At 40.7% G+C, this 24,948-nt stretch overlaps 2 protein-coding genes across 7 annotated transcripts in view; one reads left to right on the top strand and one right to left on the bottom strand.

Annotated features, from left to right (window-relative positions):
* Positions 1–1,478: 1,478 nt before the first annotated feature.
* Positions 1,479–24,377, bottom strand: COMT (catechol-O-methyltransferase). 6 transcript variants are annotated; one of them, XM_021544533.4, is made up of 6 exons: positions 17,769–17,914; positions 16,377–16,429; positions 8,529–8,811; positions 6,558–6,751; positions 5,201–5,332; positions 1,479–2,749 (listed from the first exon to the last, which is right to left on the bottom strand). In XM_021544533.4, the coding sequence occupies exons 3-6, from the start codon at positions 8,809–8,811 to the stop codon at positions 2,570–2,572; spliced, it is 789 nt and encodes a 262-aa protein (XP_021400208.1). In that variant the 5' UTR covers positions 16,377–16,429; positions 17,769–17,914; the 3' UTR covers positions 1,479–2,569. The 6 variants fall into 6 exon arrangements, with proteins under 6 accessions (XP_021400208.1, XP_021400201.2, XP_021400203.1 ...); XM_021544526.4 differs by lacking the exons at positions 16,377–16,429; positions 17,769–17,914 and adding an exon at positions 24,246–24,377; XM_021544528.3 differs by lacking the exons at positions 16,377–16,429; positions 17,769–17,914 and adding an exon at positions 23,846–23,969.
* Positions 23,200–24,948, top strand: part of TXNRD2 (thioredoxin reductase 2) — a 30,711-nt gene continuing 28,962 nt past the window's right edge. The window contains exons 1-2 of the mRNA XM_021544525.3: positions 23,200–23,353; positions 24,303–24,368. Coding sequence (XP_021400200.2) covers positions 23,281–23,353; positions 24,303–24,368 — 139 coding nt within the window. The 5' untranslated portion in view covers positions 23,200–23,280. The remainder of the gene's footprint in view (positions 23,354–24,302; positions 24,369–24,948) is intronic.

The raw sequence follows: 24,948 nt of genomic DNA, 5'->3' as shown, positions 1-24,948 counted from the left end.
AGTTTGTGCAGGCATTGGTTGTGTCTTCTGTCATAGGCTGATGTTGCAGTAACACTCAGTAGTTTTTTAAAATTTTGAATTAGAAGATCCACTGTCTGCCTTCTCCCAGAATTCACAGTGTGACTTTATTTTGAAAAGTGCCTCTTTTCCCTGGGAGATTTCACATTTATGCGTCAGTGACTCCAGATCATATTTGCTCAACTGACCAAAAGCCTTTTTCCTAATTGTCAGTCATGCAAACTGAGTCAGGCTTTTTTCTTTTCATCCCTTGCCACCAATAATTAAGAGAATTTCAAAAATGTAGTGGAGTGGAAAAATTTTTCTTACATGCAGAATTCTGCAAATATTCTGATAGTACATACATTGTGTTTATTTTTACAATTTGTCATTTAGAAGATGCTTTCTATTGAATTACCTTTTTATACTAAAAGATGGCTGTTATATTTGCCACATGTATTACAAATACATTATTCACTACTGCATTTTTTGAAATACCCACTCCACAGGTTCCCATCTTTCCTAATCTTCTTGACAGTCTCTTGAACAGTAATTTTGGCCATTATTCTGATCCTCTCTTGTAAAGTGCAGAAGAGTCTACCTGTTTACTCTTACTCATCCTCCTGAGACTGGTTTGCTCATCAGCCTGTGTGATGTGCCCTGCTGTGACAGGAGTGTCTATTGGGTGCAAAGGTGTTTTGGGCTAAACACAAGTGAGGATTCTTAGGAGTCGAGGCTTAAGGTGTACAGACAAATTTCCTGGTCCACTGTATGTATCCAGATTTTCCAGTCTTCTCTAGAAACTTGTATATGCCAGTAGGTGTGCTTGAAGATTATTTTGCATTGCAAATTTTGCAAAAATTGCTTCCAGCCACCTGAAGGACTTTGGTCCAATGACTTGGAGTTGAGCAGAATACCAAGAGGACGTGCTGCTGAGCAATGTTACAGAACTAATCACTGATTTACAGTGGTGTTAGATGGAGGTGTTAGAACTCAGTGTTGGCTCTACACAGAACAGCACAGCAGAGTCACCTGAGGGTACTTCTGCATAATCTAACCCAGTACAGGAAATCCTGTGTCTTTCATGATATGACAGAGTTACCTTGTCAGGAAAACTCTGATAGTGTTGCCTTCTCCTATCCCTGTGAAATGCACACTACAAACTGGCTGGGTCACCATGGTTGTTTGGTCCATTTCTAAACTGCCTCTATCACTTTAGCCTGCTCTAGTTTTCTCTTGGTGATCCTCTGCTTACTGGTGTCCTGGAGGTGGATTTTCTGCAGCACACAGGCCAGGGGAGGGCTATACAAGGAAGAAACTCATAACAGGCTTGAAAGAATTCATACTGGGAAAGACAAGAATGGTTGTCCTTGATTTTCACTCTGATTTTCAACTGTTGGATCTTTCTGTGGCTGTTTCATGTCTGGAAGCATCACGTGCAGTACAGAATTCATTGGAAAAAATGAAAGTCATGCCCCTGCTCTGTTGTTTCTTACTTTTTATTTAGAAATGTGACCATTGCTGCCTTATGTAATTACAGCAGGACATGCTAGGAAACGGCACTGGATTTCTGCATTGTTCAGGTGAGTTAGAGATGTCATATTTGGCTTTGAATCTTCTCAATGACAACCCACACAATTCACATGGTGTAACATGAGGTTAACCAAGGTGTGCAGGACCCACCTGCTAAAACCCATTTTCTCTGGACTTTATTTATTTACAGCATCTTAAACATACCCAGCATTCCAGAGAAAGCAGCTTGCCCTGCCCCTAAAAGCACGTACTATGTATGTAGAGTATAATGAGGGGAAACCCAGCATTTTATCAAAGTCAAATACTATGTAGTTTTGTATTCTTTTGGAAAGAGTCTGCTCCTTTTGTTAACCTGTTACTGTATTTATTTTAATCTGTTTAATACTTCAGTTTTCCCTGCCTCTGCATGGGCACATGATTAATTTTATTTGTTTGTGTTTTCAAAATTCTGTTGTGTTATTCTCATCACTGCATGGGTCTGCCTTCTTTCACTGTGTGCTCTTTTCTCTTACACAGAGATGATTAACTTTTGTAGTAAATGTTCAAAGAAGTATCTGATCTCACAATAGGGGCCTTCACTGCATCAAGAGACATGCTAGTAATTTAGCAAAAATAGGGCAATGAAATGGTCTTTTCTCACAACATGGATTGTTTTTTCCACTCTTGCTAATGAGTAATGAGTTTAGCTTGGGAACACAAGTCTTCAGAAGTTGCAGTGTATTTCTCCACCCTAAACCCAAACTGTGGTTGTTCAAGTTGAGCTGGAAGTGACAGACAGTTGTTTGATGATGTGTTGGTCAAACCAAGGCAATGTGCATCACTTTGGGTTTGCCGAGTTAATGTGGAACAATGGCACAGACCCAACTTACTCAGTATTTTGGTTTCTACCTCCCTAAAAAGATCACTAATGCTTGTTTAATAACAAGCTCCAAAATAAAAAAAATCATAATAATAAAAAAACCTGTAAAGCATGGACAAGTTAACCTGTGCAGTTGCATTTACATCATTTGAAACAGAAGTTGATTAGTAATGACTCTCTCTATCCCAAGAACACAGCCTTCTCCATTGCATCTTCCACTTGCATATATTCCAGATGAGATGGATAGTTAGTGCATTGGAAATGGGGGCTCTTGCGGACATAATTAAGGAAATCTGGAGCTCCTGGGAAAATTATATTGTCAGCCAGAAGAACTGAGCCCTTCCTCAGCAAGTTGCATTCCTAGAAAGAAGAGAAATGGCTTCACAGTGGCTGTTAAGCAGACATTGGCTTGAATGTAATGTACTTTTATGTTAACCAGGTGTACTTGAGTGCCTGCATCAGAAAACACATTGTGGTATAGGTCTGGAAGGTCAGAGAGACCTGGGAGAAGCTGAGTAACTCTCAGATCCTTTGTGATCATTTGCTAACTTTTCCTGTTTATTAGCACAACATTAGAGATGCTGATTCTGAAATAGCAAATCGAGTGGAAGTGTGTGCTTTGCACCTGAGCTTGTTTCCAGTTATGTCTACATGATCAGTACGGTGGCTTTGTTTCAGTTGTCAAGCCTCATGTTTAAAAACTTTTTTAATGTGGCATTAAACTGTTGTAATAGCTCTTTAGGTCACCTGAGAGTAGCATGTACTGCTTGGCCAGTCTCAGACAGACTCCAAAACTGCTCAAAGAATGAAAGATTTTCTGTGCTTGTTTTTCTTTCATCTTGAACAACTTCCTGCCATTTTGTTTCGGATATGGGCATGAAGTGACATTTTTGCACAATGACGATCCCTCTGACAAATTTCCACAAGACATAACTAACTTGTAATAGTCACTTCAAGTGCAATATTTATCATCAGTAAACCTAAAAACCTAATTTTTACTGGTAATTTTTGTCTAGAAGAAGCTGCTTATCTGGGCTTACCAGCTGTTTTAAAATGAAGTCTGTAGCTAAATCAGCTTGTTGTTATCCTGTTGTTACAGGCAGTTGCTGTAGCCAAAACATGGGGTGTTTTTTGTCACTCCCAGTCTATGAGAGTAGTTGTGCTGATGAGTGTCCTGCAGAAGTCATTGAGCTTATTGTTCTTGCCTCTGGGGACTGAAAACCAGTCAGCGCAGTAGAAGTGATTTTAGAGACATGTCAAACACTCTCCAGTCTGTTTCTATTGTGCAGCTTACAGAAGCTTAAAAGAGACAACATACTGGATTTTCCACTGGTCATCAGGATTGCAGATGCTCTTCATGTCTGGATTTTTTTGTTTGGACTACTTCCAATATTTACATATTTAATCTGAATATATTAATACTTTGTATTCATTATTCATACTGCAATACCTGCCAAGAATACTTTCAGAAAGTTTGTGACATCTGAGAAAATGTGAAGATTTTTTCTTTGTCTTTCTCTTAATTTCACAGGAGTTCTTTTGAAACTTTGTATCACAGTTGCATCAGACTGACCACTACCTTGGAACTAAACCATCTGTTTGCTTTGGCTGTGTTGTGAGGCTAAATTCTGATAAGGGTGCAATGTGGAAAGAGCTCAGTCATCCTTACACAGGCAGTTTAAAAGAAAGCATTCTCTGAGTACAAAATAACTGTACAGAGGGAACGTTTTCTTCAGCTACTGCTGTGTAAATTCAATACTAGCTGTTCATAACCCCAAACAAATTTCCTTTTCAGACAGCTTTCTGGAGGACAGGGCTTAAAACTAAAAAAACAGGGAGGCTGTGTCAGAAAAGTGTTGTAGTCCTCAGGCAGGGGTCAGGAATTATTTGGCAGGTTCTCAATCTAAGAGACAGGCTCAAAAAAAGTAGATTTATTTGTGAAGAAAATAATTGAAAAATGGCACTTCTGTAGAAGCAGGCAGTTGTAGAAAATTCTGTTAGTTAGGAGAGGATCGTTATGTGCTGTTGATAGGTACAGATGTTGTCAATCTCAGTTACTTAACACCTGAAAATACCTTCCTATCCAGAAGTCCTTTGCCACTTCCTACTGCTGTTACAGCCAACTTATTTTGTAATACCCACAGTAAGGATTAAGGCAGCTTGGGAAGAAATAAGCATAATGTTTACACATTTGGGGCTGGACATACAGTTGGACAGCATTTCCCTAGGAAGTACTTGGCTGGGGCAGTCTGCACTCTTCTTGACATTGCTTTGCAGCCAGTTAATTAGGTGGAGTGTAAGAACTCCAAGTCATACTCCTTGCTACCATAGCCGTGCTACCAAAATGGTATTTCATCAAGAGGCTCTGCTGGCACCACAGACCCAGGCAAAAAAAGGGGTGCTGAGGAAATCAGAGAGGTGGAGCTGGGATATGCAGTCCCAAGTCTCACCCACTTCCAGGATCAGGATGGGCTTTGGGTCAAGTTCTGGTTAGTGACCATGCACACACTCCTGGAGTGTAAGACTAAGGCCATGGACTCCTCCAGGTAGGATTTCTACTGCACACCTGTATGTTCAGGAAACAGAATGGTTCAGCAGTACTCACTGAGTCCTGAGCTATGTAGTGTTGGCAGTTGTCCTTAACAAAAGTTTAGGGTCCTGTCCTTCAAATCCTCTTTCCTTGTAAGGCTGCTATTTTGGCTGCCAGTCTTCATTTTTACATCAGATGATGTCCCTCATAAAGAATAGAGGCCTCACAGACATGAAGATATGTGCTTTTTTACTTCTAAGACTGGAATTGTGCATACTGACCTGAAGCAGGATGGTGTCTGGCGTGTATCTGTCTTTCCAGTGGTCGAGGAAGACAAAATCCAGAGTATCCACTTCATATTTTTTTTTCAGCTGGGGGATAATTTCCTCTGAAGGACCTTCTAGGAGTTTTACCTGAAATACAAATCCATGTGATTAATTTCAAACCACTAAGAAAAATCACATGCTCCCAGCTCATTGTAAATTGTAGCCAGACATCAGAGATCATGCTTATAGCTCAATATCATGTCAGTTGAATTATTTGGTAGGGTTAGGTCAAATGTGCCCTTTTTTTTTTTTTTTTTTGACAAACCAACTCAGTTAAGTTTCAAAATACAAATTTAGGTTGTCTGGATTTTATTGGTTTTTAAATTAACAACAGAAAAAGTGACCTGTTATTTTTGTTGTATAATGTGTATACTTACTGGAAACATGGAAATCTCCTGTTGAAAACAGTGATTTTAATTACTTTTTTTTAGTTACACCTCAGTTGAGTCTTCCAGTCCAAGGGAAGCAAAAAATGCGGAGAACAGGTTAGCTTAGAAAAAAGATGGAGGCTAGAGTATGTAGAATTTATATGGCCAGTAGAGGGAAGAGACAGGACAGAGGCTGTTAACATCTTCCTTGCAGGTTTATTGGAGTAACTACTGTTAAACTGAAAGCAGCTGCTGCACATGGATTTTTGTCAGGCAATCATCATATGCCACAAAAGCAGGAAGAAAGTGGTAAGGAAATGTCTGTTTTATGAGTCATAGCTGATCAGGAGATTAAGTCAGATGGAGAAATGCAGTTTTACATGTCACTGGTATTTCAGGTTCTCTTCAAGAAGTTAATACATTAGAATGTCTCTTGGTGGGACTTATTTCCTCCAGTGTTTCCAGCTCCATTGAAGTGAGATATCTGCTGAATAGACAGGCACTTCTCAGGCATGAATCCCCCAGCCTGGGGGGGATATAGACTGGAAACACCTGCATCTCAACCAGCTATAGATAGTCAAGATACCTCTGAATGCACAATACTTAGGTATGGGTACTGTGACCAGGTAGATTTGGGTGAATCCTTCTCATTTGAAGTCCACTGCACATAATATGATTGATTCCTGTGAGCTGTTGTAACAAATTGGACTATGGTTCAGATTTTTGTAGTTAGTTTGGACACCAATTTGTACCTTTTAGTTTATATTGAGAAACCCAGTATTCTTCTGGCTTTTGGAAGGCAACAAAGTGAAGTCCTGCTGTGTGAGGTCAGGCACTGTAAGCATGGAACTGGTTAAATTTATAAGGCCCATGGGTACAAAAAAAAAAAAAAAAAAAAATCTAACCAGTTTTGCTGTAGTGGTTACAGACAAAATGGTATTTACCTTATCTTGTACTCCAGCAAACTCAATCATCTGTTTAGCTATAGCAGCAAATTCTGGGTTGAATTCCACAGTGAGCAGACGAGCTCCTGCCTTCAGTAGCCGAGAAATCCTCACTGCTGAATAGCCACAGTACGTTCCCAGCTCCAGGGCAACTGATGGATTGGCCTCTTGCACTGTCTTGTCTAGAATTTTACCTGATTAAAATGGGGAAAGATTACCTTTTGACAAAATTATACTGGTTCATTTACAGAAGAGAACATTAGTTACAAGAAACTTTTACAAAAATCCATGTATTCAGTTGCTCAGGACATTCAAAAATTAAGAGTTGGATGTCTAATTATATAATGGATCCTTTGCAAACTGGCCTATGATCAAGTTAATTATCAACATTTTAATTCCTAAAGTGCAAACTTTCAACTAAAAGAAATCTTAGTTTCACAATATACACATTTCTAAGTAAGGAATTCCCTAAATTAACTTGTATTCCCTGAATATAACTTATGTAATTCCCTGAATCAACTAATTTTTAATGTCAGAAGGGGGAAATGCAGTAATTTTTCCCAATAATTTAGTGCAGAAGCTGGCCATATTTGTGAAATATATGACTCCTGGATTTTGAGTGCTCATGTTTGTTGCTAATGTTATGTGCTGTAGTCTGATATAAAATTTCATATTCCAAATACTCATCTTTAAAGGAAAAAAGAAAATTCTGCTTACAAAGCTGCAAAGTATTTGGTTTCACTGCATGAATTTGTGAGATGGAAAACATTAGTCAATTGTTAACAACAGAAAATGTTCCCAAAAAGAAGAAACAGTGACTATATTCAGTCTTTTTGAAGAAAAGAATTTATTTGTGAGATTTATTTGTGAGGATTCCCTCTTACTTGTATGGCTAGAAACTAGATAACTAAACTCAAAAAGTAGCGGAAGGGATTTTATGCTAGGCCATGGTCATTAAGGGATATTTTTCTGGGTGTTATTTGTTTATGAATATGATGATATCTTGAGGTTATGTAGTCACTCTTGAAATCTCAGAGACTAAAGCTTTGATGGTTTTTATCTGAGGAAAGGCAATCAGAGGTAAACTAGAGTGAAATTATTAAGAATTTAATCACAAATGTTCAAAATTCTGAGCTTTAAGTATTCCTACTCAGCTATGACCAACAGTTCTGCTCCCCTAAGCACCCCAGCCAGGTATGCTGAGGAGCTACTTTCAAAAACTGTACACATGTCAGAAGAGCATTTTTATCACAATGCTTACAGTTGTTTTTCATTAGCTATGTTAATCCCAGACTAAGCAAATCTTCCCAGAAATTTCCCAGCAAGAGGTACTTTTGTTTCTAATTCATAAGGGAACATATTAACATTTTGCCACTATAGTTTTTTGAAAAGATTGCTGCTTTCCTGCAGCTATGAAAAAAAAATGTTTTGTTCTCATATTTTTCTTTAGGAGACAAGATGATTTATTTTCTAAATAGCAACAATGTCTGACATGGATAGGATTTCTGCCTTCAACAGAAACTTCTAATTTATGCTTGCATACACAAAATTAATATACTTAAACAAAAGTTGTTTTTGTTTTTTTCAATTTGCTATCTGGTTGTTAAGGATCTGACAGTATTTAATATAATGAATTATGCCTTGAAGGCACCCTATGTAAAAAGTGAGGTATAATGCAATCCTAGATTTTTCCCCTAAATTACCACTTTCTGCTTACACGCTGGCGATGTGCACAACACAGAAACCCACATTTGGGGCTGTGACTTTCTGGATGAGTCACTGGATACCCCTCCTCAAAAACATCTGCATGAGCAGGCACAACTGTTCACAGAACTACTCTGCTGCCCACAAGGCTGTGTGGGTTGGGGTTTTGCAGCAGCAGATGGAAGTCGCCATGTGAATACAACCAGATGTCCTGTACTGTGCTAGTCTTGAAGGATCTTTTCAGATGCTGGCCCCTGCTGCAATTACCTTTCTCATCACCCACGTTCATGGCCCACTCTTTCTGGGAGCAGTACTTATCTATTGTGTCAACCACACTGCAGGGGTCTCCTCGGACTGCATTCTGCAGCACAAAATTCAAAATCCTCTGTTCTTTGCTCTGATTCATGATGAAATTGGTTACTTTCTCTCGGATTATTTCATTCCAGATAAGGGCAGCAGTGCCGTTTTTCCTGATGAGCAACACAATGAGCAGCAAAATGAAAAGCAAGATGAAGACAATGAACAAAGGGACTGAAGAGCTCTCCAGCATCTGGAAGAAAAGAGAAAAACAACTCAGGGTTAAGGTGGCATAGAAGAGGGTTGTCCCTTTTGTAATATTGAGCTAAATAACCCACAACCGACCATACTGAATAAGAACATACAGAGTTTAATTATGTTTGTGTCTAAAGTAGCTGTAAAAGGCTCTCTGTCACTTGGTAATGGATGGTGCTCTGTAGCACTTCCTTTAGAAGGCAATTTTACAGGCAGACAACAAGTAGCTTTATTTAATGCTCTGGTCCCTCCCCCCACACAGCTGCTCAGTCCTGGCTCCAAGCATGCCACTGCACAAGGAGCTTCCAGCATCAAAGCTGTTCTAGCTCCAATAAGAGCTACAACATCCTCAAAGATTTTGCCTAAGTTACCCAAGACCAATGACAAAGGGATTATCTCATTCTAGGAGATAACAACATTCCTCCACATCTCTTCCTACTTGTTCTTGCTTCTCTCTTTTGTTTCCCCAATATTGTCCCAGAAAAATCCTAATTTTTATGGATGGTCTGACCTCCATTCTGTAGTGGGATTTGGCATACACACATGGGGAAAATCTATCCCACTACTTAAATTTTGAATCATCATGCAGAACACATTTTGACTTCAGAAGATAACTGAGTTTCCATGGAGATATACTCAAGATACAGTACAGCTGATTTTATTCAGTCATTCTCTTATCTTAGTTGCAGGGCAAGTATGATTTGTTTGGAGCTGTTAAAAGTCTATTTCTTTTGCTTTTAAGCAGTCACCAATGTTAAGTTACCCTTAATGCTTTTCTTGCAAAGTCTGACCTGAGACATTTCCTTTCAGAGCCTGCCAGCATCATTAGCACATGAAAATCTTGCTTCTTGGACATTCTGAATATTTTTGGATAGCTAATGTGAGCCTGCTTCATTACTTCAACAGGATCATGAAGGCCTGGATGTCAATTTTTCTTCTTTCCCTCTGTGCAGAATAGTTCTACTGACCAGGCCCAATTGTCCTGCACCTTTCAGATGGGACTTCAGCTCTTAGTTTTTCTACATGAAGACTTGTGACAGTATCTGTTCACTGAGAACTTTGATAGGGCTGTGGAAAGATCATTCATTTAGCATTAAATATCTCTCTTTAGCTTCACCTGACTGGTCTTTCCTTGACTTTCATGGCTTAGTTGATTGTATGATTGTTGTTGATGGATTTGGATTACTGACACAGGTGGGAGATAATTATTCTGAATGCCAATGGAGCCCAGAAAACATTTCCTAAGGCCAGCAGGTCTCTACCTTTTCTGCCTCTGGACAAATGAAACTGTGACCCTGCAAACCCTTGACTCACTTGGTGGCAGTCCAGCTCCTGAAAAGTGCTGGCATTCAGAATTACTGCAGAGCACTGCCAGACAATTCTCTGGTTACAATGGACATTTTGGCATTCTCTGAGCAGATCTTGCCACGGGCTATTGCTTCAGCATTATGAGATCCTGCCAGCATGTTTGGGGCTGCCCTTCAAAGATCTGTCAGACAGCAAGAGTGGATGGGAGCAGCAGGATGAACTAGGTGGTGTATTTTTGGGGGAACAGCTTTCCTCCTTTATTGCTTAGCATTGATATGAGACCATTTAATGAGATTTCTCTAAACAGGGAGAGACAGCCTCTCTAGGCTAACTCAGCCCTGCTCCCTGTCCTGCAGGAATGCTGAGACTTTTTCAGACTGACTGAATCAAGTACTCAGAGGGAGCCACTTTTTACAGTGCCTCAGATCTTTGCACTTGAATCCACATGACTGCTACCACACATGAGAGGTACCACACGTAAGAGCCCACCTGCCTCCCCAGGGGTTGGTCACAGGTAGAAATAACCTACAGAGTACATGCTGATTTTTCTGTTCCTAGATGAGTTCACTTATTTTTGAAGTGTCAAGGAATGTTTCTCAACTATTGGGTGTTTTATTATTAATATTTCTGTATAACACCCCAGAACCTTCATAAACTGGCAATATGGGTTGTTCTTAGCAGAGCTCCTTCAGGAGGCAATTATCCAGAGAAGGTACCTTCTAAAAAGAGAGAAAACAATACTTTTGGTTTTCTTTTTTTTTTTTTTTTTTTTAACACAGTATTTTTCAAAGTTTGTTCTTCTTAATTTCTGTCTTCTTAGGTGTGAAAATAAATTTCGTGACAGCAGTAGACTGTAAAGGCAGCCTGCCAAGAGCAAGAGGCATGGCCATGGTCATGCACCCAGAGAGAAAAAAAGATCTGTACCAAAATAGGTAATTGCTTTCATATTCTTAGCTGGAAAATATTTGATATGAAAATTAAGTGTGTAATTCAACCAATTTAAAACTACCACTACCTAGGAGACAGTCATGTTATGACAGCTTTAGAAAATGCAACAGTAATTTTAGCTTTAATGTGGATTCATGAGATTCATTAAGTATGCAATAAAACTTGCATACAGTCAAGTTTCCCATAACCACTTATTACAATGCAGTCACTCTTACTATTTAATGCTTATACTGAGGTTCCAAATACTCAGGTTAGCACTGCAACCTCTTCTGTGCTTTAGAGACACCATAATAAAGGGAGCCTTCTCTTTGAAAGCTAAAATTTTATGTGGAAAATAGCAGGCAAATGAAAAATTCAGCAAGAGAATAAACAGAAAACTGGAGGGACAACATTATGGGAAAGAATGAATAACACGTATCAGTACATCTGGTTTTGAGAAGACAGAGTTTAAAAGAAAACATATTAAAATTTCATGCCCAAACCTGTCAAACTACTGATGAGTCTTTCTAAAGCACTGAGTTATTTTCTTATGCATCTAATCCTGCTCATTTTGGCAGGTTTCATAAGACCAAATCATAAGTTGATAATGCAGCTCAGCAGTTTTTCCCTGATGTACACCATAATCAAACAATCAGCATTTGAATGGGAGTACCTCTGTTTCAGTTTACAGAGATTTAAAAACACATTTTCAAAGAGAGAAGCAGACACAAAATGTGAGAATCTGCTGCCCTAACTTAACTGCCTATGGAGATGAAACACCTAAGTAATTCCAATGACTTTAAAAGAAACCATGAAAACTGGTTCAGACTTAGGGATCTGCTATTATGCCAACAGATTTTAAGTTAGGGAATTCAGTATCCTCTTACTATCATATGATTTTCAGTTTTAATACAATCATACAAATGCCTGTGTGATGGAGCCCAAACCAATAAATCCTGTTCTTTATTCTCATGCAGCTGACTCCAGCCATTTCATCAAAGGTTACAATAAGGATCTTTCAGTAATGCTACTTATCAATCCTTCTGATACATTTTTCCAACCTCTGCTAAAAAATAATTACTCCTAGAATTCCCTGACATGAAAAAATAACAATTAGAACAATTAATAACGTCAGTTTTTAAGGTAAGTCCAAGTAACCAGATTGAACTGAGATCTTTTTCAGTGTTTCATAAAAACTGTATAAAGTTTTCATAGCACCATTAGAGGAAGGTGTATGGAAATGTGATGTAAACTACTGATTGCAACTGCTTCTCTGATTCCAAACCAACATCCCTCTGCTAAAAACTGATGTTTACTGAGAAGAAGAATAAGCATGTGAAACTAAGCACATTTAAATGGCCTAAGTTTTAACAAAAGCATATACCCTAGTGAGATTCACACTCAGTGGATTAAAGTAGTATCAAATTTGACTATTGAGCTATTCTGAAGCTTACGTTTCACTACATTATGAGTAATTAACAAGATGTCATTTCCTACAGATGCAAAAATAAGAGATGACAAATATTTCAATATTTGTGAGGTGGAAAACTGCTGGATAGAACATTTCTCTAATCAAGGTGAATCCTTCTAAGCCTAATTGCAGAGCTTCTCATTACAGTTTTAGCTTGGATAAACTGATACTGCTTTGCTTAGTACTGAAAATTAAGTCCTAAACATTATCACAAAAAACCCCACCCTTTTGTACAAAGACAGTACATACATTAGACTCTCTGGAATGAGAGTAAACTTTGTGACCCTGAGCCAGGGGACTCAGCTGTCAGTCTCATTTTGGCAATGTTTTTCTAATCTGGCCTTGGATGAGCTGTCTTATCTTTCTCTGAGCTGCCACAAGAGTTAAAGTTACTGCTACATGTGTAAACTTTCAAGGCATTGTAAAGCTGAATAAATCTTTTTCAGAAAAGTCCCTGCTGTTACTATATGGATAACACCTGAGGAAAGGGAAAGTAGTTTTGTCTGCACAGCAAATGCCTATGTGATATTATTATTATTGAGTTTATTAACAACTGGGAAAATGTGGAGACAAGCAGTGCTTCAAATGCTTTCCTAAAGGGCTTTCAGCCAGCTGACAATTCAGGCCTTTGAGGAAAATTGTACATGCAGTCTTGCTATAATTTTTCATGCATTTAATCTAAATGCCAAGAACTGGTTGGTTGTTTAAGAGTTCATTACGAGTCTCCACGCATACAGACAGTACTTTAGCATTCTGGTGCTAAAGGGTTTAGAATCTAATTTTGACTTTATTAACTCACATAACCTGGTGAATGGGGAGCACTTGATAAGTTTATATCATTCAACCTTTTTTAGCTTCTGCTGAAATTATGCCTTTAGACACTGATGCACTGAAGTAGGCAGAGGATTTGCACACTAGTAAGGATATATTAGCTGTTTATGAAGCATTGCGAAAATAATGCAGAAGAGTCAGCACATTTCTACACATATTCTAACAATGTTCTGCACTAGGCCAGAGGAGATCTGTGCTGGGACTGGAACTGGAGTTTCTGACTCTTAGTCCTATGCTGTCTTGAATGAGGCAATCTCTCTTTTGTGGCATTTTGTTTTTCTTGATGTTTTCCCAGAGAAAGAAAGGCAAAGTATTTTGGTCAGAAAGTCTAAACTAACTTCTGCCAAACATATTGTATCCTGTTGCTGTAGGCAACACAATTCAACAGCTTTGTAATTTAGTACATTTAAAGGTCAAAAAATATATTTTTACCTCTACTCTTTCATTACTGTTTATGCATTTTCAAGTGAGTGCAACTGTTCTGTGAATAATCATCATATTACCAAATGTGAATAGCTTGTATTTCGATGGAAACTTAGTCTTGGAGTTTGACATTCAGATTTTCCACTGACATCATTAAAACAATCTGAACAAACTTTATATAATTTTTCACTATTTCTTGCCTGAAATCTAGACTTTCCTCTCAGTTTTTTTTCAAATTACTATAGTTTAGCTTCACTGCGATGACTACAAAAATTTCTGTCTTCTATAAATGCAAAGTTTTGATGATTGTTTTCTGCTCCCACGGCCTTTTTCTTCCCTCTTCTTCCCTCGTCTCAGGTTGAAAGGAAACAAATACAAATTTCTTCTTACTGAATGAAAGGAAGAGAACAGAAAAGTGCCTATTGATTACTTGGGAGCCCCATCAAATAAACTTCATAAGGATGTTTAAATCCATTCTCCCCACATAGATTTCAATGAGGATAATTGCTACCCACTTAAAACTCCCTTCCCAGTAGCCTTTCTCTAGATGGCATTTGGTGCTATTACCCAAAGCAGGAGGTTTATAGAATGGTTGTGTGCCCCATAAAGAAGTGCAGTGTTTAGAATGAACTGGCCACACAGAGAGGCCTCATCTCCATCCAACAAGCAGCTCCACAGGAATTTGTAGCATTCTAATCCAGACTGACCTAGTGAACACAATGCATGATTAAAGCAGGAATCTGGGGTGAGGGAATTCTTCAAGGATAAGAAATGCACTTTACCAGGCCTTAAGCAAAGACAGATTTTCAGGAATAAGACCCTTTCAGGTACTCCTAGGAAGTGTTTGTTTCTGATAGTCCTTATTCCTACTGGAACACTCCAGATGTGTTTGTATTATTTGTACTAGTGTCTAAGACCAGTGGTTAGGGTGGCTCAGCAGAACTGTACAAATCCTACAGGCAATGGACTGACAAAAGTAGAAAGAGACAGCACACTAGGAGCTGGTCTGTGAAGAGCTTTCTAAGCTGAGATTTTCATGTTCCCCAGGGAGTAAAACCAAGCTCTTATTAAGTGATTTTGCCCCAGATGGAGGTAGGGAGAAAGGGCTGGAAGATTAAAGATCAAAATGGCTAATTGTTCTCAGACAGAGCTATTTCACAGTCTCTTCCTTGTATCACAGGGCTGAATCCTTAGTGTCCCAAATCCCCACTGCACGCTCCTGCCCTGCTTCCAAGGCTACCAGCTAATCTACTGTAAATCTGTGTCTCTCCCAGCACAGCCTTCTGCTTCCACAGGCTGATCTTCAGGCTGGGGGGAGTGCAGGACTGGAACATGGTAGTGAGGACACCCGCTGAGGGATCTGAAGGATTAGGAAGGAAATCTCTGCTGAAATTATGACTTATTTCTATGAAAATTAACAACTCTAACACGCCAGGCAAGGTGGGATTCACCACAGCATAGGAGGTAATCAAACACTGTGTGGGAAGAGGGAGCCTGAGATAGAGCAGAGTAGAGATTGGTTTCAAATCCTGAATGAAAGCTCTCCCCAGAAAAGTGCCTGGAGTTGGTATAGAGGGTATCTGTCTAGAAATTTGCTTTTTGAAAGAGCTTTAGCATGGCCTCACACATTAAGATCTGTTTTCAAGGACTGCTGCCAAAATTATGTTTTTTCAAAAAATTCTCAGTCACTTTTAATTCCAGTGATCCTGAAGGAATGCTGTAAGACAACAGTATGAGACTGTCAGATGTAAACTGGGTACCAGACTGTTGAGAAATACTGCTAAACTTGGGTGGCAAGTAAGTTGCTTGCAGTGTTAATGTGATCTAACTCTTTTCTCATTAATGCAAACTAAAGCTGTAAATCAGGAAGTTTTTCTTTTGTATTTCAATACTGCAAAGCTGTGCAAATGCATGTGGTTCTGAACCTGAGGGCTTTGTTGGAGAAGCCCATGACTGAGTAAGCAAAAGTGCAGAGAAAAAGTAAAGGTTGTTTAAGGTTGTTTACAGAGTTCATCAGTATGATGTAGTTGTCAGTACTGGTAAATATGAATTTGTTTGTAAAGGACAGAAAGCAAAAAATATCCATCATGGGCATCAGAAGGATTCTCTGTAAGCACCAACAGGGCTGGCAAGCAAAAGTACTTGCTTTTTGTCTCTTCTTCAAGAGATATTTTGCAGTAGCAGAACTCCCTCTTGAGAATGAGTACCTCCATAAAATACATCTTACAAAAGCAGCTATTCAGCCAAATGTGACTGAACTGAAGCTTGACTTGCATTCAGCTTTTTCTTCAATATAAATGAATACCAAATTCCAGCATACTTATAGCCATAAATTAAATTTTCAATTTAGTCGGGGTTATCTCATCTCACTTCTTTCAGCTGTCAGGATTTACAATGCAGTACAAATGCATTACACACAAATATGTCCTACTCTTTCTCCGTGAAAGCTGTTGCTGCCCACGGACTGGCTTCCTGACAATGAGTGCCAGTCAGAATGTGGAAAACACCACTTCTTTCATAAGCACCACTGTTTAAAATAGTGACATTTTCTAAGATAACACATCATGTCAAGCCTGACAAATCAGAAAATATAAACAATGTACCTTTCTTAGTATAGTAGAAGCTGTTCCCTCCGATCTTTTCCTGTGCTGCTCTCCTGTGGATTTTACAGAATAAGAGTCCAAGAGCCTGCAGTATTCAGTCACATTCGATCACATCACAGGAATAGCTTATCAGTTCTGTTACATAGACTCTAAAAGGAGTGCTGTCCTTTTCCCCAACTCCTCCTTTCACAGATTCTGCATTTCTTAAAGGTGCTTGGTGCTCTAATAACCATAGAGAAATCTATTCATCTGTCCCCTAACGACAGTGCTCTTGTTACTTAGTTACAGCACAGTGAATGCTGACAAAGTCAGGTGTGAGCCAAATCTGTGCTCAGTATAAATGCAATGTGTTCGATCAAGCAACTTCAGGAATGAATTTGGCCCAAGGGATTCAGTTCCTTTTTCAGCTCAGACGTGGCATGCTACAGCCAGAGCAGAATTGGTAGGAACAAGACCTAGGCATGCGGGTTAAATATAGAGTGCTGCTGCAGGCAGGCGAGGTATGTATAGCAAATGGCTTAATAGCAGCTACAGGAGGAGCTGCAATCAATACATTATAAATGGCACATTCGAATTTCTGAGGCTTCTAGTTGGAAAAATACTCTGCTACAAACAGCTCTAAGATAAAAGAAGAGGCTCATTCTAACAAACCTTGTTCTCAGCTTGTCTGTCTATATTGTTTCCTTCAAGGTAGGGACAATATAACCCAACTGCAATTAAATTGCACCATCGAAGAAGATCACAAGAAACCCAAAAATCCCTAACACAATATGGTAATAGTTCTCTCACTGCAAAGCTCAGACCTAGTCAACAAGTGTTTGAAGCTCAAACCTTGAAACTTTTTAAAGACTTAAAGAATGTGTTTGTACCAAATGTGGCAGAAACAGGAGCTGAAGTTCTGAGAACTTCAGGCTTTGTCAAGTGACAGGGGAGATCCCTGAAAGAATTAGGGACCACCTGAGAGCATGAAAAGAGAACACCAAATAATTTTAAGCAAATTAATTGAATAAAGAATTGTGGGGGGGAATAGGTTGGGGAAGATTGAAATGTTTCTAGTAGCTGTAAACAAAACATAACCAAGACCTTGCAATACAGCACAGTCCCCAATGTCAATACAGAGTAACTTGGAACTACTCCTTCCATGTATAACAGCTCTGCAAATATTTTTTTATAATCCAGACATCAAGCACAACAAAGAATGAAGAAAGCAATAATGCAGTCCAGCTTCACTGACAGTAATTTCCTGTCTGGTCAAAAGCTGGTTGTGTCTGCATGATCCCTGATGCCTCCCACAATTCAAATTAGCAGAGAAATTTTTAATTCTGGGCTATGGAGAAAAGAGTTTAAAACAGCAAAACTTACTCTAAGCACTGAGTAAGTATACAGCTTTACCTTGTGTAAGTATACAGCTGCTCTTTGGAGAAGTCCTTGCAGTTAACTACAGCTAGTTGTGGGTGGTGTCAGCCCAGCTTCTGCTTAGCAGCATAATTTAGTGCCAAGACTTCCCTGATTGAGCAATATCCCATGACAACAGTTCTGAAAGTCTTCTAACTTGGAGCTGAATTATATTCTTCAGGCTCGAAGCATGGGAGGAGCAAACTTGCTTCTGCCTGCCCACAGCTGTTTACTTGTGTGATAAAAGCTACGCCTGCAAGTAACCCTTGCTGTTGTCTACGTGTTTCATTACATAAGTAAAAATGGTGAATGGCAATAACTGCAAGTTAGACAAACTGGAGGTTCAGTTGGTTAAGCCATTCAAACTGTGCGATAATGTCCATAAATTTCTTCCAAGTTAATAGACAGTTGAAATCCTGTAATATGTTTTGGGGTATTTTCTTCCCCCAGGAGAAGTTTCTTTGGTAGCCTGATTGACATTGGTTTATGCCTCTCTTTAATTTATCTGTTAGCCTAACACATGGTCTATATAAGTATGGATACTTTTGCAAGTTTTTACTAATGTACTAAGAATGCTATAAACTCCACAGTGCATAAATTTATATACTATCCATATGACTTATCCTTGTCCTGATAGTAAAAATCTGCCCTGATATTAATACAACCAGATTAGAGAACTGCAGAGACCTACAAATGTATTGGCATAATACAATTTTTATGTAGCGCCAAGATCTTAAAAGACTTCAGAGTATCTATCAGGTACTGAATTCCCAGGGCACATCTATGGGAAGGTGTAGAACCAGGATGCATTAGCCTGGGAGCAAGGAATGGCAGCAGCTCAGGATAAGTGGCTGGTTCAGGCTGACTCACCCTGACAGTCGCCACTTCAGCTCTGATCTGGCTGCACAAACTTGAGCAGACTTGCTCAGGGACAGAGCCCCCAGCTGCAGTCACATGATGCAGCTTGGCAATTCCCACTTGCTGTGCATAGCACGGAGCTAGAGCCTTTCCCCTAAATCCATGCCTGGCGTAACAACAAATGGCATTCCCTTCTTCTAATAATCCTGGACAAAGACTGGTTTTTAAAAGCCGAAACAAAGGGAGACAGGAGAGCTACACATTATCATAAATCCCGCAGATCATGTGAAACACTGAGTGGAAGAAAATTCTTTTGAGCTTGCATTTTCAGAATAGCAGGAGGGATTTTCTTTTATGGGAATTCGCTGTTTTCCACGGTCAAATTAGTCTGTCTTGCTGAGAAACATGCAAAGGAGGAATTTTGAAGAAAGGAAGCACCACTCATGTCTGAATCAGGAAACTGCCTGCCAATATCTAAAACAGGAAACAGCTAAAAGAGAAGAAAGGTGGCCAGCAAAGTTGTACTCTAAATTTGAACAGTTAACACAGACTATTTTGTGTTTACAGTGCCTCTTAAAAGGTTATCAAGAAGATAGAAAAAACCTTTCAGCTTTCAAAGACTTTATAACTTGTCACAAAAATGCTGAAGCAGTTAAGTCTACCACATTTATCTATTTTCTACCCTCACGTTTTTTGGCAATATGTGCTGAAGCATTTGAATGAAGCCAAGAACTTTTGTTACTTCAAGCTTCATCTGTTTTCGCTGTTTTTTTCCCTTACTTGCAATCAATTACTTGTTCAGTACAAACTATGAACAGAAGATCTATGTTAAGGAAGGAAGGAACAAATAAAAAGGCATAGATTAAATTCTGAACTAATCATATTCTGAGACAAATTTATGAAAATAATTTTCTTGAATAATCTTTAAAAGAGAGAGATGGTAATAAACCAAAAGGTCCTACCTCAAGCGGAGACAGCTTAGTTCAACCAGTGACCCAGTAGAGTTCATTGACACTTTTGTACATTATTCATTAGGTCACACCACAAAATGCAACCTTTGAGAGAATCGATTTTCCACCCCACCCACTAAAAAGGACACGAAGTGATGACTTCCAAAGTCAATATCTACCTGACACCTCTCTTCTTCCCCCCACCCTCCCTGGCTGCTGATCCGGGAATGTAAGACATGAAGGAAACTATGCCAGAAAAACAGGAAAGACAAGAAGATGCACTTGAAAAGTGAAAAATTTTAAAAGATTTGGTAGAAAAAGTATTTAGTCCTGGTCATCTTCATGAGGGAGAATTTAAGTAAGCCATTGATAAATGTAATAAAATGTATTTGCTACAAAGGAAACAACATACAGAATTGCAAGCTGTCTTTAAAATAAATTCAAAGGGAGAAAGTTGCCTGCTAACAAAATCAATTCATGACTTACAAAGCACCTTTTTTTGTTGAATGGATTTGTGTACACTTCCGGTACCGGGTGTCTCCTTTACCCTTTGAATACCACACTCTTTAAAGTATATTGAATAAACATCTCCACCTGGAAATAAACCAAACCACAACTAGAGTACAAATTTATTTATGACTTCAAATATGCCAAGCTACAACTAACAAAATTCAGTGGAAATATGTTGTTAAATCTGATAACTATCTTGGAAGAAGTTTTTTTTAATCCCAGTTTTGGAAGTATATGCTTTCACTGCAGAAACACAAGGCTTTATCTAAATGATTCCTGATAATATCATGTATTTGCTGCTAAAGGACTTAATACTTGTTTTCTTAAAAGAAATTAAGATATATTATATATTATATATTATATATTATATATTATATATTATATATTTATTATATAGTATATATTATATAGTATATATTATATAGTATATATTATATTATATTATATTATATTATATTATATTATATTATATTATATTATATTATATTATATATATATATTATATATATAAATGTGTATCACTAATTATCTAATCAACATAATGTTAACCACAAAATAATTAAATTAAGAGTAGAAAGCCATATGAGCTGAGCCACAGATACAGTAGAAAGCACATTTGATAACCATTATCTGTGTCCTGTCCATGAAAAAGAGTTTTGAAGTGCAGCACAGACACACCTACTCAGTGCTGACAGAAGGAAATACCAGGGACTGCTGGTCTTACTGATACTGTCACCATCAGCACAACCCACTCCTTGTTGCTGCTGTTTGTCTCTATCACTCTTGAGGATCAAGCCTGTGAGGATGAGCAAGAGCAAGTGGAATGGCACAGCACAGATTTTGGACTTCCTCCTGAAGCTGGCGGTCCTGCTGGGAAGCCTGTGGAACTGCACTGTGCTTTATCCTGAGCTGTGGGATAGAGCCACAGGGCACACCCCAGCATCACATGCTCACACAGTGGCACAGCACCAGCTGTACCTTCTAATCTGAACCTCCCTTAGCGTTTCAAGGTCATTTCCTCTCATGCTTTCACTTGAGACACAGCAGAAGATACTGACACCCACCTTCCTTTAATCTGGTTCAGTTTTGTTTCACTTTGCCACATTTAAGGCCTTTCCTTATTAGCAGAACATCATAATGCTGCAAGGAGAACTCCTCACATCAACTTGTGTTGTGTTTGGGGAGAGTTAATTCTACCCTTGAGCCTACATGTCTGAACTAAGTCTGTGTAACACTGCCTGATTCAACTCAGAATAGTGGCTCACATGAAAAGCTGAAATAACTTTGCATGTGTGCACCTTGAAAAGCATAAAAGATTGTATCTGAATATTCTCAAGGTTTCTTTAATTCAAAGACCCCTCAGTATGCTCCAGTCATTTCTTTCTACTGCTGTTGCAGTGAGTAACAGTGCTTCTAGTGACAACGGGGGTTTGCCTTTGGTTTTCTTGTATTTTGTGGGGAGGGAGGTTTAATAGCAATGATGCTGGAAAAAAGTCATCAATCCACTTACAAAAGTGGTAGTAATTCCTGGCTTTTTAAATGTATTTTCAAACATTAACTGGATGGAAAAGAATGAGACTACACTGGAGGTGAAGTGAATTCTGTAAAACTTTCTTTGGAGTATTTTAATTTCCTACCATTTCTCCTCAGCTGTCGACCAGAGGATTGATGTTTTCTGAAACAAAATGGTTGGATGCTGCCCCCTTGTGAGCGGGGCCCCTGCTCCAAAGCCTGAACCACGACTGCCTAAAACCCTTTTATTTTCCTATAGAAAAACATGCGATTCTCTTGTCCCAAACTCTGCTTTTGGCTGTGGTGGCACTTAACAAATATGACCCACTACCTAGGGCAGCGGGCAGGGCAAGTACTGAGCTTCAGTAAAGGCCAAGCCAGCACCTCTGAACAAGGAAAATTCGTTCCTTGATTTGTTTTGATCAATGCAGCTTTGAGGCCTTTTACCTCAGGCTGTCAGAACACATCACAGGCGTTATTAACTCTGACAGCTCCCGTTCAGGACAGGTCAATAGCAGGCATGTGGCACAGGGATAGGGAATGCTGCTGAAGGCTGAGGCACTGGAGGCACTGAGAGGTCCTGAGCATGTATCTGTCCCACCACAGCCCAGCCAGGTGTGCAAGCTGTTGGTGCAGATCAGGGTCACTGACCCACATCACTTGGGCCCCACTCCAGCATTCCAGCAGAGGAACCTCTTTTTGCAGACCTGAGTCCTGCTCACAATCCTGAATGTGTCACAGGAACAGGGAGCAACACAGTGTGTAACCTCCAACACCTCATGGAAGGTGCTTTGTTCAAACCTCCTCAGAGGTTTCTGTCAGCCAGTGCCCTGCACCTGAGGAGCGGCTGTGGCAGCTTTTTGCCACATCTGCTACAGAGGGATGGCTGGTTCAGAGGGGACAGGACAGGTCTTGGGTATCAGGGAACGTTTTGGGCAGTAATCATGTTCCTTGTCTTTCCCAAAAGGCCTTCCCTGAGCCCTTTCTACAGCAGGATCTGGAGGGAAGCCAGACAAGCAAACTGTGGGATTTTTCTTCCTTCCAAATGTCTAATTTTAACACAAATTTAACTGAGGAGCCCAGAACTGGAATATTGCGTCCAATTCTGGGTTCTTCAGTATAAAAAGACAAGGAGCTATTGAAGAGGGTCCAGCAGAGGCCATGAAGATGATGAGGGGGTTGGAGCATCTCTTATGAGGAGACTGTGGGAGCTGGACCACTTTAGTCTGAGAAGACTGAAAGGGAATCTCACTAATGATATGACAGGGTGAGAAGCAATAGCTATAAACTAAAATACACGACCTCAACATGAGGAACAACTTTATGTTGGCGGTGGCAGAGCACTGGAGCAGCTGCCCAGGGAGGTCGCGCTGTCCTCCTCTCTGGAGACATTCCAAACCACCATTCCACCTGCTCCAGGTGGCCCTGCTTTGTACAGGGGGCTGGACTGGGAGGTCTCTAGAGGTCATTTCCAACCCTCACGACTCCGTGCCGGCGTGTGCGATTCGCCAGAGTCTGCGCGCTGCGCCCGCCGCCTGCAGCCCCTGAGGGCTCCGGGCCGAGCGCTCCCCTCACGCGGCTCCCGCGCGGGATCCCGCCTGGGCCCGCCGCCCTCCGCTCAGGCGCTGCGCGGCCAGCCCGCAGGGTCCTGGCGGGCGCGGGGCCCTGTGCCGTACAGCATGGCGGCGCTGTGGCGGCGGCCGCGTCCCCCGGCAGTGTCGGGGCTGTGCCGTACGCTCCGAGCGCTCTCAGGTACGCGGTACCCGCGGGGCTCGGGCCCGGCAGCGGCCGCGCATTGGCCGCTCCCCGCGTGAAGCGGCTGCCCGCGCCTCCCGACGCCCAAAGCGCCCGGGGAAGATCCCCAAAGCCTTTCCATCACCCGCAGATCACAGACTAGAGCGGTGCTTTGGCGACCGCGCCGCCTTGCGCTGTACTCCGAGGCGGCGGCCGCCTCCATCCGTGAGGGCTCTGGCGGCCACCGCCGCGCCCGGTGCTCCTGCGGGGCCCGTCCCTCGGCCCCTGGGCGCTGAGGGACCCCCAGGTTCAGAGGACGGTGCAGCGGGGTGGGGGCTCCGCAGTGGGGCTGGGGCTGCCCCAGAGGCAGGAAACCTTTCCCGCAGCATTAGCGCCAAAGGGTGGCGGCCCTCCCAGCCCGCTGGGCAATTCCAGGGCGAGCCTCCCCGCCCGGGCTCGGTGCCCGCCGTGCCCGGGACGGCTCCGAAAGCAGCAGCGACCCTTACTTACCCTCACTGGAAGGAGTCATCGCTCCCCGCGGCTGCTGCCGCCGCCTCTGTGCGGTGGCCGGGGGCGGCAGGGCCGGCTCCCCTCTGCCCGGCAGCGCACACACGGCGTGTAAAGCTCCGAGTCCGGTCAGGCGACCCCGCGGAAAAATAGCTGCTTAGACCTTGCTGCTGTAATTCCGAGACAGAGACCTGGATCTCGGTTGCGTTAATTATGAGCCTCTTGGGTCATTATGTAAAAATTCAATCTATTTTCTCACTTCGTTTGAAGTGCTTTATTTTCTGTATTTCATTCACAAAGCCAGAGTAGATAGCAAACCACAGCGCTAAAGTGAGGAAAACCCAAATCAACAATAATAATTTGTAAAAATAGGTGTACTCTGAATGCTGTCCTTCTTACATACCTTTCCCATCTTCCTGGTCTGTTTCTATTCCTTCTTTTTTTCACGTCCCCTTCACAGGAAAGAATGAGTATGATCTTCTGGTCATTGGTGGAGGGTCTGGAGGCCTTGCTTGTGCAAAAGAAGGTTTGTATGCATAAATAACAGAAATTTTGGTTTAACTTCAGTGGGGTGTAAGGAAACTAAGGGAAGTGTTACTGATAATCATAAAGCTTATTAAGAAGCATGGTATGTTCAGTACCTGCACATTAATCATTAACTTAGCTCCATATGGTTAATCTGCAAATTGATTCACACACTAAGGTTGTGTGATCTTATTTGGCTTTCCTCTTAACATTTAAAAAACATTTCTTCTTTTGTCATGGGAAAAAACTAATAAGCTTTCATTTCACTGTTGTAAAAATGTTCAGAGTACCTCCATACATACTGAATTTTTAAAATACCATTCTCATTTATGTGTTAAAACAACAATCCCATCAGACTGTTTCCAAGAACTAACTGCTGTAGAGAACTTTGCCCCCTTTGTATCTCAGGGTAGTATGTTCAACAACCCACAGTGTTCTTAAACATCTCATTTGAGGTCAAATTGCATTTTTAGGGTCAGTGGAAGCTGGAGGCCCCAGTCTGGGTTATTAAGCATCTTTCAGAGAATTTGCTGACTACATAGGCAGATTAGGTCTCTGGTCTGCTATCTTGAGTTAGACAG

This window comes from Lonchura striata, chromosome 15 (genome assembly GCF_050655825.1).
Source record: "Lonchura striata isolate lonStrDom1 chromosome 15, ASM5065582v1, whole genome shotgun sequence".
NCBI classification, from domain to species: Eukaryota; Metazoa; Chordata; class Aves; order Passeriformes; family Estrildidae; genus Lonchura; species Lonchura striata.
This window is presented reverse-complemented; position numbering and strand designations above follow the sequence as displayed.